The sequence below is a fragment of the Colias philodice genome, chromosome 8 (genome assembly GCF_061535455.1).
Source record: "Colias philodice isolate Cphi_HAF_F1 chromosome 8, ilColPhil1 Martin Lab GWU primary, whole genome shotgun sequence".
Taxonomy (NCBI): Eukaryota; Metazoa; Arthropoda; class Insecta; order Lepidoptera; family Pieridae; genus Colias; species Colias philodice.
The window spans coordinates 7,816,999-7,838,001 of NC_143093.1; the positions used below are offsets into that span (position 1 = coordinate 7,816,999).

Sequence of the window (21,003 nt, forward strand, 5' to 3'; positions counted from 1 at the left end):
GAGTGTCTATCCGACTGTCATAAATGAAAATTGACGGTCAGACAGAAGAAAATGGGGAATAATAATAGTTTAAAAAAACTAAAAAACACGCTTTTAGTTCGGTTTTCTATAAAACGCGTGTTTTTTATTCTTTTTTAACTATTATTTATTTTATCAAATTAGTGTATTGTCATCGGTCCTAAATAAATCAACAAAGTTTGAACGAAATCTGGCCGTTTAAAGTGGGTCAAAATCGCGCCCAAAGAAGTCGGTTACAAACTTACAAACATACAGGTGAAGCTAATATAAAGCGTGTAAAAAGGGAGAGATGAAAAATGTATTGTAAATGAAGCGTAGTCCGATTTCGTTATTTTTTTGTAAGAAAATACTTTATACATTGTAGCTACCTTTCTAGATCATCAGGTTGAAGTCTCGTTATTGTGGTAAACATTATGTAGAGCAACAGCTGATCCTATGTTGCGGGAAACTTCGTGTGATTGTTGTTGCTCGTCAGGCGAGAGCTTTTACAGCATGTGGGCATACGTAAATTTCAACAGCATGATAGGTATCTGAAACATGCATTTCTACAGGCATTGTACTGAGGTAAAGTTTCTAATTTTGTATGTATGAAGGAGGTAATCCTCGAAAGCATTGAAAATGAGCATATGAAAATTATATAAAATTAATAATAAATAGTTACCTATAAAATTTTGTGTCGTTCAACAAAAAATCAATCAAATCAAAGCTATGGAATATACTGAATGCATTTATATTTGGATCATAGGAAATATTTACTTGAAAAATGAAAATCAAAGCATGAAAAAAAAATATCAGACCTACTTATAAAAAAAATATACCTAGCATCATATTATTAGATAGATAGATGATGCTTTATAGTGTTAGAATAATTTATAAAGCATCAATAATCGCAATAAATAAAAGCGTTCATTTAAAAAAGTTTTGAGTTGTTGTGATTAAACATTCCTTTGATCGATAACGAAGAAAATTAACTAAGAACTATAATACCAATTTGTACTATCTTAAACATTAACTTTATTCATCTAGTCCTTACAAACAATTACAATGATTAAATTATTTGCTACCAAATACAAATCGAAGTGAGCTTTGCAAACAAAAAACAACAATTTACATTAATAATTGAATCGGAGCTCGACGCGCTTGTAAAGTAAGAATACTGTAATAGAGTTATAGAAAAGTTTCTAATTGCTTGCTTCTTTCTCATTAAACGACAATTCGTACGTTTTTGATTTATCTAAAAATGTGTAGTAATATTTAAATAAATCCGTGGTACGATATGATGAAAACAAAAACATTTACTAATAACATTATCCCAATGTTTTGGTGAATGTATTCAAATTTCCAATTATGCTTGTTAAAGTGATATGCGTCTGTTACAATATTAAAAAGAAATTGTAATAAATTTTAAAAGAGCAGCAAGGCAGGTTGTTTAAATATTTTTTAAGAAAAACTGTAATTATAAAGTAATGTTTAATTTTCGTTTTAAAAATTACACAAAGAGTCAAAAAGTGTTTGAAGATGGTTTGAAGTGCTTAGAGTAATCTGTAGAATTTAATTTGGAAAATTTTTTTGTGCTTAAAATGGTAGAGAAGAGCATATATTTCAAATATTTTTTATCGTTATACCATAATATACGTTATATACCAGCACATACTTCCAGAACTAATAATCATAATAATAAAAACATAAGTGAGGTTACGAAATTATTTTTGTTTGTAATATTGTCCTTTCATTGACATCATAAGTAAAAAAAATGAAGAAAACGAAACAGCGAAACGACATAACAAGAACAGCAATAATAATAAAGGGTTTAGAAAATAAACAACGAAATCACAATCATTCATTTATTACACATGCTTAGGTATTTACATAGTACCTATGATACATTATATATTTAAATAACTTAGGATTCGGGGAGTTGTGGTATCACAGTCCTAGATGCAAGGTAATTTAAAAGCCATTCAAGAATTATCTATTCATTTTTAAACGCGAAGATAAGTATTTACGAGTAACTTAAATAAGCATAAAATATAGCTAAATATTTATAATGAGGCCGTAAGAACGGTTGGTCCGTAGCTTTATTCTACTAAGAAAATTTTACTGAATCGAAATTGCACGCAAGGGTCGCTCATTAAAACCTAACAACTCAGTGAATTTTCTTAAAAATTAGTATAAGTATAAATTTACTAGCCATTTCAGGTTCGGCACAACTTGCAGAACACACTTATATTTTAAACGAATAACACAAAACAAACACAAACAATGAACACAACAAAAATAATAATTTGGCATAGACTCTACTAAAAAAAAATACGTTTCTGTGACCATAAAACTTGAAGTAAGAAGAGTAGGATTAGGTAGATAGGATGATTACGATAAGATACCGCAAATCTAAAGCTCATTTCAATTTCCAAAACAACAATAACATTAAAAAGCTACAACACAAATGCCCGAAACACTTGACATTACGATTCAGTGGTCTTTCTTAGTGGAACGCGGGTCCGTGCGAGATCAATAGTGATAACCGCCACCGGCACCGCCCGCACCGGATCCAGAACCAAAACCGCCGGCACCGCCACTACCACCGGCACCAAAACCACCGGAACCGCCACCACCGCCGGCGCCAAAACCGCCGCCGCCGGATCCGAAACCGCCGCCATTGCCCTTGAAACCTCCGCTCCCGCTGCCGGACCCGGAGCCACCATATGCGCCGCTACCGGATCCGCTGCCTGACCCGCCGAAACCGCCGGAACCTCCGTTGCCACCGCCGTTGTATGATCCTTCACTGTAATTTTAATGTTACGTTACTTAACCTTTTCATCGAGGAGAATCGTTGCATTGAATTATCTCTTAATATGATCTTGTTCAATTTAATAGGTGTCGAGCAATGTTTGCCACGAATAAAGTCACGCTCGCGCCAGGAAGGTTACTAAATACTCAATAGAATATTAACTTTTAATTGATAAAGCTCTCTTTACTTTACTCTATGTATAATGTTTATTGTTTACATTGAATTTAAGAATAAAACCTTGGTTATAAGTATTAAAAATAAATGGTATCGTAACGTATTAAAGTTATTTGATATTTGCATAATAGTTGTTTATTGTTCAGTAATTGAGACTAATAATAAAATGCCCATGAATAAGTTACTATGTTAATAAATAAATGTATGGAAACTTCGTCACCAAGAAACTCAGGGATCTTCAAAGTTCTATATAAGGTAGGTAATACATGTACCTGTTACATAAGATATCAATCACATGTTACTTACGAGGATGGATTGCGTCTGTTGAACTCGATGGATTGGAGAATAGCTTCAGGGATGGGGGGAGGAGTGGGGAGGTGGTCACCTACAGGATGGAAGCCGGTTTCATCAGCAGTGTACGTGAGGGAGATCTGTTGGCCCTCCGGCGTGCGGTAGGAGAAGGCACCCTCTGCAGTGACAGCAGGACCTTCTGGTCCTTGAGCTCGAGGAGCGCCGCTTTCCTGCGCTTGGATACCATTGCCAGTTTCGTAGCTGAAATCATGTGTTAGAGTTATCAATTTATCACTAGATAAATTGATTTGTATGATATAGTTGCGAAGATTTTTTGTAACAAAACTCCTTTCTTTTAGGTGTGTTCTGTACGTACCTACACGTAGTTTCACAAAGTAATACAGAATTTAAGCATAGCTTATTTCATTGAATATCATATCCAATATCCAAATGAGGTATTATTTCACACACTTTAAAAACCTTCTCTAATCAAAGCAAGACAACATAAATATATTTTAAATTATTAATGCGCTGTAAACATAACCAAACCAGTATAGAAACAATATCACCAGACATGATGCATTTCGAACGCATTCAATCGTGAGGCAGCAGTCTATTGAAGTGTCGAAGCACATCTTATTAAATAATTGCAAATATATTCCATTGAAAAGTTACATTTGGGGTTGCATTTTTTAGAGGACGCAATTTTATTTTTTTGATGTGTAGGGGGGTTCAGTGTGAAGCTATCACCAAGTTTGTGGGGTCGCCACCCTTGTCCCACGGCCGCCATCTTGAAAATTGCGGTTGATACTTGATATGGTTTTTACGATATATCTCTTTAACTATTTATTTGATAAAAAAAATTGTTAACATTGTTTGTTGCAAATTAAATTTTCTACAACTTTGGTCCAGTAACTTTTTGTCGTAGAACTATAAATAAAAAAGTTATAAGCGAAAATGTTCAGAAATTAGAGATATTTATATTTTTCAATAAAACTTTTTTTTATCATTTTACGAAGAAATGATATCAGACCATTATTGTAGATTGTTTTTTGAGGAACAACTTTTATATACAACATTTTTTCATTAAGTAAATAGCTAAGATTTTACAGCGCTCCGAAGTGAGTACTATTTTTCAGTACTCTTAACTATACAGTATACATATATTATGTGTGTACTAATAATAATTTGTCATCAGTAATTGTTTTTAATATTTTTAATAATTAATAATTAATTTTGCAATATTATTAATAATTAATTATTGACTGAACTGACTTGAAGTCTGGAAGCGCGTTTTTTTTACGTCGAAAAGCAGGGCTGAAATGTTCTTACCCGCGGCCCCATCATTAAAGCGGCTCGACGGAACACAGTGGGGTTTTAGTCGGTAAGAATCCGACATAACCCAAGGCTCCTTCCCCGGGGGCCGTGGGTATCTTTGGAAGATTTCCCCACTATAAAAAAAAAAAAAAAAAAAAGGGCTGAAATGTTCTGCAGTGTGCTTCCATTGTTCTGGAGTCTGGGAAAAGAGCCAATAGCCATTATATGTATAGTTAGGAGTACTGAAAATAGTACTCACTTCAGAGCGCTGTAAAACCTTAGCTATTGACGTAATGAAAAAATGTTGTATATAAAAGTTGTTCCTCGAAAAACAATCTACAAAAATGGTCTGATATCATTTCTTCGTAAATTGATAAAAAAAGTTTTATTGAAAGATATAAAAAGCTCTAATTTCTGAACGTTTTCGCTTATAACTTTTTTATTTATAATTCTACGACAAAAAGTTACTGGACAAAAGTTGTAGAAAATTTAATTTGCAACAAATAATGCTAACAATTTTTTTATCAGATAAATAGTTTAAGAGATATATCGTAAAAACCATTTCAACCGCTATTTTCAAGATGGCGGCCGTGGGACAAGGGTGGCAACCCCACAAACTTGGTTTTAGCTACTCACTGACCCCCCCTACACATCAAAAACATAAAATTGCGTCCTCTAAAAACTGCAAGGTTAGGCCTAAAAAATGTAACATTTCAATGGAGTAATAAGCCTTGTCATTAGACCTGCAATTGACATTTATGTCACCGGCACTCACATGGCTTGACCAATTTTATGATGAAGCACTAGCTTTTCTATGCTCTAAATAAAGCATTGATCAATTTAGATTATGACTGATATTATGCAATATAAACATGAAACATAGACTGATTTGAGTTTAGAAAATGTAGCGTTATTTATAGAAATTGGTATTGGTTATTTTATTTTATCAGTAGTGTGAGACATGCTTTTGAGTTGTAGAAATAAGAAAATGCCAAGAAAGTAACTCGACATTATCGTAATATTTTACGATTTGCACGGGTAGCTACGTTTCCAGAATTATTTAATCTTTGTGTTCATAATATATCGTAACAATACCTGTAGGTAAGCCATAGTAATTTAACTTAGTATAAGTTTATACATATACAAGTGGTTTTCAACAAGAACGTGTCGCGTAATGGAACAACATTCAATATTTCTTGAAAATGGCTTTATCGAGTGCATAATTATGTGCGAATAAAGTTTAATAGTTTGTGCTAGTTTGGTTTACCTGAACCGGTAAGTGCCGTCTCCATTGTTTTCGTTTTCGAACTTCAGTATGGGAATGTTTGCGCCGGAGCCGCTTCCGCTGCCGCCTCCGCCGAAGCCGCTGCCTCCTCCGAAGCCGCTGCCGCTACCGCCCCCGAAGCCGCCGCTGCCGCCCAGACCGCCGAGGCCAGCGTTTCCTCCACCAGAGCCTCCGCCGAAGGGCCCGCCACCGCTACCAGACCCCGGTCCGCCCGACCCGCCGGCGCCGCCAGCTCCACCGCCTCCGAAGCCCGGCCGCGGTGGTAGATATTGAGGTTCAAGCCGACCACATGATGCTAATCCTATTATTAATGACAGGAGCAATGCCTGAAACAAATGATTTTGTACATATTTTACTACAATGGACCAATGGACTGCTTGCAATATATCACTACATAGAATAAAACAAAGTCGCTTTCTCTGTCCCTATGTTCCTATGTATGCTTAAATCTTTCAAACTACGCAACGGATTTTGATGCGGTTTTTTTTAATAGATAGAGTGATTCAAGAGGAAGGTTTTAGTATATAATTTATTGTGTTTTAGACAAAGCGGGCGAAGTCGCGGGCGGAAATCTAGTTTTATAATAAACTTCTGCTTTATTTCTATAATTTTATTTCAAAATCTATTATATCTATTCTATTATATTAATCTATTATATCTATTTTGACGGTTAATTTTCAAAACAAAACAAAACGTTCCACGAATAAGATAAATGGAAAACAATAATCGCAGCAGAGTCTATAAATACTGGAAAATTGTGTCCATTTATTATATTTCCAATCGAGCACAACACATTGTGTATTACTGAAAAACTAACGAGGATGTTTCATTAATTTTCCAAGTATTTATAAAGATCAAAGGTTAAAGTGAAAGAGGAAATAGTTCAAGAATCTAGACGTTTCTAAGCTAGAGCAACAGCCAACAGTAAATAATAATTAATAAGTTCAGTGTACGTGATCTTTATGATGACACCGCTTTAATATCGTGAGAAGCTATATTCTATGCAAGTAATAAAGTCACATCTATTCATGGATCACATAAACCAAGTTTTGCATTCTTTGAGTCGTGATATGCCATAATTAAGTTTTATTTAGATTAGACTCTCTAATTCGATAAACGTATCGTTTTTTTCTGAAATAAATTAACTAAAAGTTATTGTAATGTGATGCCATGTAGATTATGATGGATTTTTTCGAAGATCTTTTTTCTGAATAAAACATTGAAAACTATGCATAATTTGAAAATAATACAAAATTTATTTCAATGAAGATGTCTACCATACAAAATTTATTTTTAAACGAATAAAAAATATTTAAAAATCTTATTAAGAAATGTAGAGCATTTTTAGCCTTACCGTATTTGATTGAAGTTTCGAAAGCACAAGCAGACTAATTAAAAGTTTAATGAGAAACCCTCGTTTGTTTATTTAGGTGAAAACATGCAAGTTTTCTCGAATAAAAGCTTTTAAAAAGTTGAAAATTCATTAGAAATAAGAAAGCATGTCTATTTGTTTATGAAGCGCATACGTACCGTTAAAGTATACATATTATCCTATGATATTGTACAAAGCAGGCGCTCTTCGTTCAGCCGTTTGCAGAATACACTAAGGTAGGATGTGTCCCGTTTTATATGGCTCGGTTTTGCCCTTTCGCGGTTGCCTCACCTTGTGCGTGCAGCTATCGTGGTGAATCCGTGCTTTGGACTCCGCCTTAGGACTATCTAGACGTGGATTCCGTTTAGGGCTCGTGGAACATCCGTCCGTCTTTAAATCAAAGCTTTTATCGGCATTATATAATTGCGTTTAAATAATTTATGGGGAATATGGATCTGGTTTACGGATTAATATCAGGAAACTTTGAATGTTTTAACTATATTTTAAACAAAATATTGGCGATAGGAATAAATTATAATTGAGCATTATATCAATAATGCTCAATTATAAAACTTTTTATTAGTTATCCTATTTTAGTGGAATTAATGCAGGCGGAGTCACATTTTAATATTGTTATAGATAGAAATTATGATGCCGATGGGAAAAAGCTCTCAAGCAATTACGTTGTGTTTATACTGCTGAATACCGATGAGATCGTCTAAAATCTAAATAAACTGATTAATATAGGCAAAATAATGAATACTGCTAATGCATAAATAAGCATTTGGCATTTCATATTTTCATGAAATTGTGTTGCTATGATCGCTTTAAGATTTCTGTTAATTAATTTGTGTAAAATTGATTCAATGAAGAATAAAATTACACAAATAGGTATACTATTTTTTCTGTATTTTTTAAAGGACATCAAAATCATCTTACATTTTATTCAGTAGATATCTAACATCAAATATGCAAGTTTGACTTGGTTTATGTAATTCAGAATCATCCTAACTTTCGCTATGTGCTCATCTGCCCAACTAAGGTAGCATCGAAAGTAATCTACTTATTCGTATTTTAACTATCATTGACTTAACTATCATTCCTATGATAACATTTTGTTATATCCTGAAAAGTTCTCAAGATTAATTTTTAATTGTTGTTTGGTTAAATAAAACCTGAAATTTATTTTCTCCTCGATGGTTTCTCGCCTCATTCTTTATATGTAGCAATCTGTGGAACAAACAAAAGTTATTATAACTATAATTGTTATTTGTAAGAACCTTCATAATACACATTTCAGAGTTTCTTAGTTGAAACTTTACTGCCGTTTAAGAATGCGTGCGAAATAACATACAAGCACTTTGGTATAATCTGTGACGAGGTGCAGGGGGTAATGTATGTAATTATGTAATAGTAGTAATAATAAACTTGAACTGTATACACTATGGTGTGCATGTCAAAGTGTGTGAAATGGGTACCAACATATAATTGGTGTTGTGAACTCTTGAAATTCTATTGAAAATTTTTCGATTTTATGAAGCTTGAATTAAATTAATATAATTTTTTCTATGCATATCATGTAAGTTGTAACGATGACATGGAAATTAACACATATCTTCTGCTCCTTTACGGTATAATTGGGTTTAGAATTTTAAGGATAAGTATAAAAGTTATAAACAATAATGCTTTAATTTTGGTGCGGTAAAAAACATTTTATGTACTGATCGACTATTGAATTAAAGATGTCTTGTTTTGGAAATAATGTAAACTTAGACCTTTTATCATGTTTTGTATGATGATAAGAAATTTACATATTTTATTCATAACAGTAAACAAACAATCTAAGCAAACGGAACTTCACTACATAGTATAAAACAAAGTCGCTTTCCCTGTCCCTATGTCCCTATGTCCCTATGTCCCTATGTCCCTTTGTACGCTTAAATCTTTGAAACTACGCAACGGATTTTGATGCGTTTTTTTTTAATAGATAGAGTGATTCAAGAGGAAGGTTTATATGTATAATAACATCCATTAAATAGTGGAGAAGTACTGTTATTTTTGAGGTTTCTAATGTGATGTCGTAAATAATTACATTTTTTTCCGCTTACATTGCAAACGCAGGCTGAACCCTACGAGTTTTATCAAAATAATGTACTAAGACACATTGAAAAGGTCTACAGAAAAGTCCGCGATGGTATATGTCTATCTCTTATGGATAACCCACAATAACTTTTTTTTGTCATTTACTTTTTACGACAAAGAATGGCTAATTTTCGAAGCGATTTTAACCAATACAGCATTAATCCTTAACCAATTAAATACCTTAAATACATTGTTCATTTAATATAGATCTATATGGCCCTTTACACCATATGATTCAATTGAATATTTTCGAAGATATTACAGATTTAAAAATTGCGGGACGTAGCGTTGGCGGCGATATTCCGCGAAGCTGGAGCGGGCCGCTACGTTTTTATATACAACGTTCACAGTTTTTCTGTAACTGTGTATTTAGTATCAGCATTGCACCCGTGCGAAGCCGGGGCGGGTCGCTAGTTAACAATAAAGTCGACACAGGTACAACAAAAGTTTACACCTCCTTTGAACTTTACGTGAAATGCTAATAAAGACCACCTTCTTCCAACTCTCTTAATGGCCCTGTTGTGTATTTCATAAACTCATTATAAAAGTGATCTTAATTTAAGTGCGGAGTGACATTATGGGTTATTTAAGCGCTATACAGGATCCAACGCGGCTATGTATGAGTTATTATAGTAAATTAAGTTTCGAATTGACCCTATTTTGTCTAGAGCTGATGTAAACTAAAACAAGACTCAGCTGTCTATTTAATAACTATTATGTAACATTGTGATTAAATATGAAAATTGACATTAAATAGGATGTTTTAAAAAAATAAAACGTATTTCAGTATTGTATGTATTATAAACTCAACAGTTGCAGTAAATTACAATGCAAGAGGTATGAAGACATTCAAATCTATTATGTGCAATCATTCAACCGTTTAGCTCCTGCAAGGTATTCATTTCCATCTCACCTTTCATGAACGTTGTTAAAGGTGTCTTACAGATCATTCATCAATCAAATTGAGCCTTTTCTTAAGGATAATCTTGTTTGATCGTAATTGTATGTAAACGGTGTCGGGTATTCATTAATCACTTTCAATTACAATAACATAATAGAATAACTGGATGTTTTATGTTGAAGCCAATAGATGTTATCCTCTGTTAATTGTTATCACATTTACTTTTATAAGAATTTTGAACTAAATTGTTGTATTCGCATAGAAACTGGGTTTTTGTATGAAGTCATCATAATATTATCTGCTTAATTATAGACACTAATGTATTAGACGTGTTCGTGAGATTGTATTAAAGACTTAATTGATAAGTAATTATATGTAATACCGAAGGAATCATTTAAAATTTAAATGCTGTGGTCATAAATATGCTTATAATTTAAGTTAAAATTCGTGTAAATTATTTATCCAACTCAATAATAAATGTCTATTTGATCACTATTTATAATTAATCATTACTGAGCTTTTTTATATCTGTCTATCTATTGAGATATTAATCTTTGTTTCCACTGTTTATGCATAAATGTGTCTCCATACATTATCGTAATCTGTCGTAGGTATTACAGTGCGAATTACATTTTATTAATGCTTGTATGTAACTTGTTGACAGAGCTTTACATAGTGAATGATTAACTGTTAACAGTATTCTCCGCAAGAACATCAATTGAAACCACGCGTGTGTTTCAGCGCCGTATTACACGTAAAGGCAAAGCATTATTGGATTACTGCTCGGGGCCTAGCGTGTATTAAATGTTGTTTTAGGAGAACAAATAAAATAAATAAGTTATAATTTAATACGGATATAAATATTCTGAAAAAAATAGTGGTATTTTAATATGGTAAATTGATATAAGTTTGAAGTTTTTCCTTGCAGCTTGCTAGTAATTATTGAATCTAAGCTTTTGTGGAAGCCGCCTAGAGAAGGAAAAAACTAGCCTCTTAATCACCGAGTAACCACCTAAATCTTTCGACATTAGACAGAGATCTTAGACTCAAATAGAGCAACGAGTCTCAATGAGGCATCTCAATCTTTCGTTATTAGACCAACGCAACGTCCAAGACTCAAACAGAGGGTGTAAGGCATTGCTTCAGCTGTGTGAATCTGGACCTGTTTCCTCAGAAGCTATCTGATGCGACCAAATGTCACATAGTTGGATCGCGTCCGTGAACGCGAACGACCTCTTCATTATTATTGAAACGGTCTCATTCTCGTATCACCATTCACTGAACAACCAAATTTGCGAAGGATAATTATTATCACCTTATTATCTTTTACTGCTTACGAACAAATAAAAGCGGCTCTTTATTAAATGTTTGTTTATTTTTTCATTTATCCCAATGTCAAACGAATTAATTTTATTGGAGGAAGTACCTACATAGATATAATTATTAATTCAAAATATTTGTTATAATATTAAATTAAGCACATGCTTATTTAAATATTTCTCTTTCAAAAATATAATCGTATACCTTATATGTTTTATTTGAACGATAAATATTTTGTTCTATCGGTTATCTCCTTGTTAACTCTATTGTAGGTATAATATTCGCTTTTAATTTCTTAAATGGCATTCAAGCAACAAATTGGCTTTGGTGTTGATATAAATAGTTAGGTTAGTTAAGTTTAATTGATTAGTATCAATATATAACAAATTTTCTCTTAATTGGACAGATCATTTACAATACCGGGATTCAAATTCCATTTCACCATCACTGAGAGTAGACACGCCCTCTTACAAATATAAATATCGGCCTCGAACCCGTCGGTATTCCGTCATGATCCTAATATTTCACGAATAACACGATCACGAGTAATGCTATCACAATAGAGCTCTGAAAACACTCGGAGCTCGAACATCAACTTACAATCCGTTTAGAAATCCTGCGGAGAAAATGTATCTATCAATATTATTTTTATACCAGTGTCTGTTTTATGCAAATTGCAATCACAGCCAAGCAATAAACCAATTAGTTTCAATAATACGGTTGTTGGCTTATTATTTTGCAGTAATTTACACGTCAAAATGTAATTTTTTGTGTAGTTGTTACATTTTTTCTGCTTTCTATTGTATCAGATATTAGTTCTTTATTTTTTTAAAGTTATTATTGTCATTTTACTCATTAGATAAAGGGCTTTCGATATCAGTATAAAATTTTTTGATATCTGCAATAGTTACGAAATAATCGCCTGTGCACACTTAACGATTACACCCTGTATTTGCACATTCGTGATCATACTGAATGTTATTCTCTTGTATGTAAAATATTATGTCTTATTATTTCCTAATAAGATTATTTATAAGCAAAAATGCCAAAAATATCCTAGCATATTCTTGTCGCGATTGGTATTGTATTTAAAATTCGACGTTAGCAGACATAGTAAATTGGTTTGTATTTGGAAAACGAATCAATCATTGTTATGTAAAAGGTTCAGCGATATTTTATTCGTTCTCTGCCCTTTGGCCTTAACTAAGTTTTGTTTCTGGAAAATTTTCTATTCTTCACGTTCCGATTTGCATGACGTCCCGAGAGAACCTCCTCGATCTGATTGAACCGTTCAAAATACTAGATATTTTGTTGTAAAGATGAATAAAACGGAGTACGAAAAAGGAAATATTGAATTAGGGTGAAATGCGATATTTTAGTAAGACTTCGATTACGAAAAATGATTCGTTACCCTTTTTGCATGTAGTTAAATAAATTATTTTTTGATGATACGTGGTTAAGATGTTAATTTTTAAATTAGTCGTTGGAATTCAAACAGAAAACATAAGGACACATCACACATAGATCTATAATTTATATCTTATATGATAATGGATGGAATCTTGATGGAATGATTAAATACAAATATTGCAATATCCGTTAAAGTTAAAGAAAAGGAGATTGCATTAAAAATCAGAACCTTTAATAACGGCGATTCAAAGATGAGCACATAGGCAGTTATTATTTGTGTCAAAGTAAAGTTTTGCAACCTAAACCATCTGGGTTAGGTTTTTTGCTGTATTGCTATGGAAAGCACAAAGCTATTACAACTTAAGTAATGTTATACATGCTATTAATGAAATCGTGAGAATAAGTGTCATTACTGTCAGAGTTTAGATAGTATGTACTTTTAAATGATAAATTATATTTAAGTATAAAGCAGGATAAATAACGCTAGACTATTATTTACCCCGGATGTGTGGCACTAAGATGATTACTATTAAGTATAACAGTTAATACTGTGCTGTTATGGTCAGATTCAAGATACCTATCTTTTTATTTTGTTTTCATGTTCTTAAATATAGGTAAAGGTAGATATTATCTATCAATGTTAATTGTTATGATCTGTTCCAAACTGTAATTATAAATGATGAAAGAAATAACTTGTTGTATTTCGCAGACCATATTTCCCTGTAGACGCGAAAAATATTTTTTTCAAGTCAAATTTCATTATGTTTAGTGGTCGTCTATCTAGGCACGTAAATTACAGTCGCCGGGAAAATGAGAAATTAAAAATGTAATATCTGTACAAGTGTTTTTGTCGCGAGTCGTGGCGTTATAAGGGACTGTGCTGTAGATTTTATTTTAAATTGAAACATATCTTCCCTCTTTTGGCTCAATTACACGTTTATTACATCATTACATGTGGTATTTAAAAGTAAAAATTAAACTATGTTTTTTGTTAAACTAACCACAATAATTATAATATTTATCGGTTATTGCGCTCTTGTTTAAATTAATGTAGAGACAGAGTGGCAGGCAACTTAAATCAATTAAAATTTGAATCTTGGGCTCACTTTACTGAAAACAACATAAGAAAATTGGAATCTTCCATTCGAATTATCCAAAGAATAATTACTTGATATAAAGTGATTTAAAGTTTCAAATAAAATTGAAGATAGGTACATTAAATAAACAATACAACAACAATGTCTTTTAAATCCCTTAATATCTATGGACTATGGTATAGAATATAGATCATGTACCATAACATATAGGGAAAAAAGAAATCTGGTATGTGGATGCACTATACTGAAGATCTTCTGTGTAGGTATATCCTGTGGACAAAATTTAACTCATTATTACTCCACAAGCATCACTGACGTTATATTGCACGCCTCATAAGCGAAGCGTTGAGGTGGGTACTACAGACTACTGTCACTTCGCGCAAAACATCTGATTTTTCAAACTTAAAATGTCTTTATGTATCACACATTGCACTTGTAAGATAATACATACACACACATATTAAGAAAAAACACTATTTTTAACGTTCATGATATTTTTGATGTCATTTTTGTTATTTAAACTAGTTAAAAAACAGTTTAAAAAAGTTCTGTCTTGGACGTCCGTGTGTCTGTATGTGCGGATCCTTTTTCTTGTTAACACGATAGCGACCGAAATACTTTACTAATCGAGTCTTTTTTTTTCTCTTACGCTTGAGTATGCTCAGGAATAGAACCCTTTCATTTTTCAGGGTCTGATTCGATGTGGTTTAATTGTTATTAAATAAACAAAAATAATAATTAATAAATATTTATTAAAAAAAATTATGAGGCGTGCACTTTTGGATTTTCCAAATTATTTTTTTCTTACGCTTGAGTATGCTCAGGAATAGAACCCTTTCATTTTTCAGGGTCTGATTCGATGTGGTTTAATTGTTATTAAATAAACAAAAATAATAATTAATAAATATTTATTAAAAAAAAATTATGAGGCGTGCACTTTTGGATTTTCCAAATTATTTTATATTATTTCATATTACCATGAAGGTTCGGTAGCTTTGTTTCCAGAGATCCTTGATGAAATACTTTGCCATCTAACGCCTACGTCAGATGTTACAATTCTTCAAGTATTTACTTATTTCTGTGTATAATAGTATAAGGCAAACAAGTGCTTTCTATGTTATATTTATATGCTGAATATTTTATAAAGAAACGTATAAAATGAACAAACCGCAGATACGCCTTGAACTTTAAATAGTCACGGAGCGATGTGCACTTCGACGAGCAGCCAATTACAATTCCTTTAATCCTTCGATTTACTTTTAAACAGCTTCAAATTTGCTTTTACGTGTGCGTATTTGTGTTTTCAATAGTCGTAGAATAAATAAATATTTATTTACAGTTTACACTATCATATATGACTCTATCTTTTATAGGTACCTACTTACTTCTTAGTTCTTACATACGCATACTTATTAATCGATCCAATTTAAGACTACCTTTATTATAATAATATGAATTATATTATATAAAATATTGGTAGAGTTTTTAACAATCGGTGAAGAACTTTGAAGAAGGTGTTTTGCTTAGCTTGGAGAGTAAAGCTTTTGGGTATTGTGTATTGTGTTCGACTTTTATCCGCCGGTAAACTTTATATGAACTTTGAAAATGAAAACAGATTTTTTTATATAGGCACAGTAATATCTATGCAGTTCCTATGCCTCCTTAGGAAATAGGACTTCGTGTCTTTTTATTTCGTAAAGTTTGAGCTTATAAATGTGACCGCTCAATTAACCAAGAAATGAGGTCAATATAGCTTGAGCTATAAATATATAAACATAACATAAACACTCGATAATCTATTGAATGTCAAGTAAGACACTTTTTGTCAATGAAGAAATTTGTTATTTAAATTACCTCGTAATTTGCTAAACCTAATTGAAAAGTACAAAATGTTAATACCAACATGTCTTATAAAATTATTGGAATTAGTAAGTATAGATAGCGTATATTATAAACATGAGGTTGATTTAAACTGTTTGGTGGATACTATAGTGATCAGCCTTCAGATCAGATTTATGTAAATAGTAAATCTAATACATATTATAAAGGCGAAAGTTTGTAAGGATGTATGGATGTATGGATGTATGGATGTTTGTTACTCTTTCACGTAAAAATTACTGAACCGATTACAATGAAATTTAGCACACATATACAGGGTAACTTGGATTAACACATAGGATAGTTTTTATCCCGGAAATCCCACGGGAACGGGAACTATGCGGGTTTTCCTTTGCAAACGCGGGCGAAGCCGCGGGCGGAAATCTAGTACTAACTAAAACTACAAAAGTATTCAATTTCAGATACTCACAATAGCCTGTTTAACATTACATCACTACAGTTACGATTTAACAGACATTCCGACGTTAATGCTATGTTCTGGAACGTATGTGGGCTACATTGTGGTGCTCTCTGGAGAAATTGTTGGTACGTACAAATATCCACGTGCCGGCTGTAACGATAGAGTAATCAGTAGGGTATAGAATATATTTTATGTTATCTGGTGTACCTATTACGTATTTAGTGCTAAAACAAAGTCGCATTTATACAAAGACTGTTACCAAAAGACACATAAAGGAAAGGGTGAAATCATTTTAGGTGTTTAAAATCTTGCTCTATTAGATAATTGACATCTTAACATTTTTCCAGGGGAAATGCTATTCGCGCCCCTGGACTTAGTACAAGATATGTACTTTGGTATTGTCGGCGTGGGCTTGTTCGCGATCAGCGGGGGCTTCGTGCTGTCAGCCAGGACGAAAAGCACACCATATTCGAGGACTGGGGACCATAATGCGGCTCTATTGGCTGGCTCTCTGGCAATACTCAATGCTTTTATATTGCTCTTCGATTTAAGTCTGGCTTACTTGGATTCGGAGCAGTATGACGATGAGGCGAGCGTGTAGCGTGATTTGGTAGGTTGAATTACTGAATTAATTTTGTATAAATGCGACTTAGGTTAATTAAATCAGTTATAATGGATGCATTCAATTTATATGTATATCCAACTTCCATAAAAGACCAGTCGTTAAGCATAAATTTAAAAATTTATGAAGTGAATTGAAAAGTGAAAATCCTTATGGGTACATTTACATTTATTTTTCTTTTCATTGTTCCATACTTTGAAAGTTTGAACTTTGAAGTAAATAAAGCTCTGCTGCATGCAACAAGATCAACAGATTAATGATATTACGTTTTTTTTCTCTTCCACAAGGTGAAGCAGTATCAGCAGCGGCGGATGCCTACATAGACGCTTGGTGGTCAGCTATCGGGGGTGTTTTATACGGCGCGTGTGGTGCTCTCACATTACATGGGTGGCGTGAAGTTCCAGGGTGTACTCGCAAGAATCACGCTCAAGCATCCGCTGTATGTGCATTGGCCACCGCTGCACTTTTAACAGTAGATGCCCTCCTTGCACTCTGCTCAGCGCATAAAGATGACGCCAGTACGCGCTCTAAATATACGAAACGTGGGAGCCCGTAAATTGTTTTAAGTGAATGTTATAAATTATATTGTTGGTCATTTATTTTGTTTAATTTTAACACTATTAATAAAATATAAAACATAATATTGCTCACAATTTATATAAGTTAGTGGGAGTCGAGTCATCCAGCATCCTCACGAATTGGGTCAGGCTCGTATCAAAGAGATTCCCACGCAATCACAAAAGAGCGGCTTTCGCTGGTAGAATATTCAAGTATTTCAATAGTTTACCTTTACCATATTGCTATCTTGATTCTTGACGTAGTCCATAAAATACCAATTACCAAGCACGAAGAAATTTATTGGCAATACAACCGTTAGTATTTGGATTCTCTTCTTTAATTGATTCAAATTCGAATTCCCACTGAGGAATTGGGAAAGATTTAGAATATTTACCCTATGTTTTTACCATCGTTTTGCTGACTGCTTGTATTACATGCGTTCTCTGTGCTGAGGAAATTCAATTTCAAAATCATCAATCTAGGAAAAATAGCTTATTTATTATATTTTTGTTATACTACTGACACCTACCAAAAACTTATGAAACTAAAATTAGTCGAGGAATTTGAATAATTGTAAACCACACAGTGAAGGTGCTTACGAGCTATTTTTATAGATGGCGCTGAAATAAATTTTTAACTTTGCTAAGAAATCGGCGATAAAATCTTTATATAGATTGATTGAAACTTGAGTCATACACTATTTTGAGGTAAAAGTAAAAAAAATAAAAAATTTGGAAAATCCAAAAGTGCACGCCTCATAATTTTTTTTTAATAATTATTTATTAATTATTATTTTTGTTTATTTAATAACAATTAAACCACATCGAATCAGACCCTGAAAAATGAAAGGGTTCTATTCCTGAGCATACTCAAGCGTAAGAGAAAAAAAAAGACTCGATTAGTAAAGTATTTCGGTCGCTATCGTGTTAACAAGAAAAAGGATCCGCACATACAGACACACGGACGTCCAAGACAGAACTTTTTTAAACTGTTTTTTAACTAGTTTAAATAACAAAAATGACATCAAAAATATCATGAATGTTAAAAATAGTGTTTTTTCTTAACACGTTCGCTGCGAAACAGGGCTTGAAACACCCTGTCCGTGTCTCGTCGTTATAGCGGTAGGAAAAAACTTAAACTTCTCTGTCGTGCGGGAGGCATAACTGCCATCTGGTTCAGTGTAGGAAAGTGATATCTATATATCTGAGATGTGCTATTGATTCCTAGTTCAATGGTATACCGACCTTAATACCGGGTTTCTTAGACCTCGTGCCGCACTGAACAAATAAAAATTCTAACACAGTGCGGAACGAGGTTGCGAACACCTCGTACCATCGCGCACCTCGTACCGCACCTTAAGCTAGCTTCACGCGGTTAGTGTTGTGCAACGCATTCGAGACTATTTGTGGAACAACTTATTGAAGCTTTTACAAAGAAGGACCTGAATGTGGATACAGGTAATTTTCAAACATCCTAACTACTCGTTATAATAAATATCGTTAATAAAAAGGTGAATGTGACATGTTGAGTAACTTTCTTCAAATAGGTTAATAATCATGATTACTATTAGTGTGTTTGTTCATTGAATCAACTAGCGGCAAATCCAAAACACCCGGCAATTGGTTTATGGCTCATCAAAATTTAACTCTTGCCTAAGTCAACAAGCCAACAAACAAGGCACATCATCTCTCATCTCTTAAAGGGATCAAAGAAGAGGAGATGTGTAGGATGTTACGAAAAACTCCGCACCTTCTTAACAAGTCGTGAGGCCGACAAAAAAGTAAAGGAAATTCTCACAGAATGCACTGGTTGCAAACAATATTCTGGTTTGGCCTGTTTTAATAAAAAACATCCATAAGTTTGATAAATAAATACAATTAAATAAAATCGATATTTCTTTTCCCATCACTAAATTATATGAAAAACTGCTATTGTTCAGTGCGGTATGGGGTACATCAGACCCCACATTTTATTTTACCCATAGAATCTAAAGTAACTAATCTAATCACGGGCGACGGTAGATTTAGGTTAATGAACTCATTGTTAATAATAATCACGACAAAAGCCGCACACTTTGTCTTATTTGGCGCCAAAAAAAGGATTTTGGTCTCCTACGGGCGGTGGGGTTTAATATGCCTCGTGCCGCCACAATGTCTGGTATATAGGACAAGGTTTAAAACGACCCGTAACGCAGTAATGGAAAGTACAGATATATCTGTGCCGCAGCGAACGTGTTAATATGTGTGTGTATGTATTATCTTACAAGTGCAATGTATGATACATAAAGACATTTTAAGTTTGAAAAATCAGATGTTTTGCGCGAAGTGACAGTAGTACCCACCTCAACGCTTCGCTTATGAGGCGTGCAAAAAACACAATGGTTTTCTCATGTTCAACATTTTTCTATGATAAGTATTGTATTATGAGAAAGCTTTTCATTTTTTAAACTTTCAAATCTTTTAAATTATTGATACAAAAACCTGTTTGTATATTATATTATACGAGTCGTAATGCAAAGAGCCGATATATTATAAACCTACATGTGTGATAATTTATTGAACCATATTTTAATTATTCCTAGAAAATATGGCAAATACTACCACAACATCAGGAAAAATAATAACAGAATATTTCCTGATATAGGGTGGCTTCTTTTGTGCATTAGGTAATTATAACTACCTAGGTAGGAAATATGGGTAATTTCATCTTACTTATATACATATACCTATGTAGAATTTACCAAAACATTTTTTGAAATAATAAGAAGAATGGCGATCATAATATATAAATTTAGGTACCTGTACACACTATACATATTTCTACGAGAGTACACACTCAAATCTGAATAAACTGTAGGAAAATTGGATAGTCTTTTTCAACCACATACAGATATCATGCAACGCTGGTCTTAATTATAGCGCCTACAAGAATGCTAAGTGGTGTTAATTAGTAGACAGTAGACACATCTTATTTACCAGCTATTGTTCAAGTATATTTGATACGACCGCGAAGGACAAACTAGTTAGCGTTACAATGTAACCTCTTTAGATTTATTTAATTTTAAAAATATACCACGATAAGGGGAACTGATAACAATGCTAAATAAACAATACTTTTATAATTTATTTTATGAAAGTTAAAAATTAAAAATTACTTTGTTAATTTATTATTTTTTATATACCTACTAGATGTCATGTTTGCAAAATGTTTTCTTTTGATAACCTTTAAAATCACTACATAGTATAAAACAAAGTCGCTTTCCCTGTCCCTATGTCCCTATGTCCCTTTGTACGCTTAAATCTTTGAAACTACGCAATGGATTTTGATGCAGTTTTTTTTTAATAGATAGAGTGATTCAAGAGGAAGGTATGTATAATAAGATCCATTAAGTAGTGGAGAAGTACTG

General features: G+C 33.0%; 2 protein-coding genes across 2 annotated transcripts; one reads left to right on the forward strand and one right to left on the reverse strand.

The window, feature by feature from the left end:
* Positions 1-1,855: 1,855 nt before the first annotated feature.
* On the reverse strand, positions 1,856-7,478 carry LOC149486671 (pupal cuticle protein 20-like). Its single transcript, XM_089698347.1, has 4 exons — positions 7,407-7,478; positions 5,859-6,202; positions 3,290-3,535; positions 1,856-2,803 (listed from the first exon to the last, which is right to left on the reverse strand). Exons 1-4 carry the CDS (start codon positions 7,419-7,421, stop codon positions 2,530-2,532), a joined length of 879 nt encoding a protein of 292 aa, XP_089554473.1. The 5' UTR covers positions 7,422-7,478; the 3' UTR covers positions 1,856-2,529.
* Positions 7,479-16,007: 8,529 nt separating this feature from the next.
* On the forward strand, positions 16,008-17,595 carry LOC149486672 (uncharacterized). Its single transcript, XM_089697839.1, has 3 exons — positions 16,008-16,046; positions 16,419-16,542; positions 17,327-17,595. The coding sequence occupies exons 1-3, from the start codon at positions 16,008-16,010 to the stop codon at positions 17,593-17,595; spliced, it is 432 nt and encodes a 143-aa protein (XP_089553965.1).
* The last annotated feature ends 3,408 nt before the right edge of the window (positions 17,596-21,003 follow it).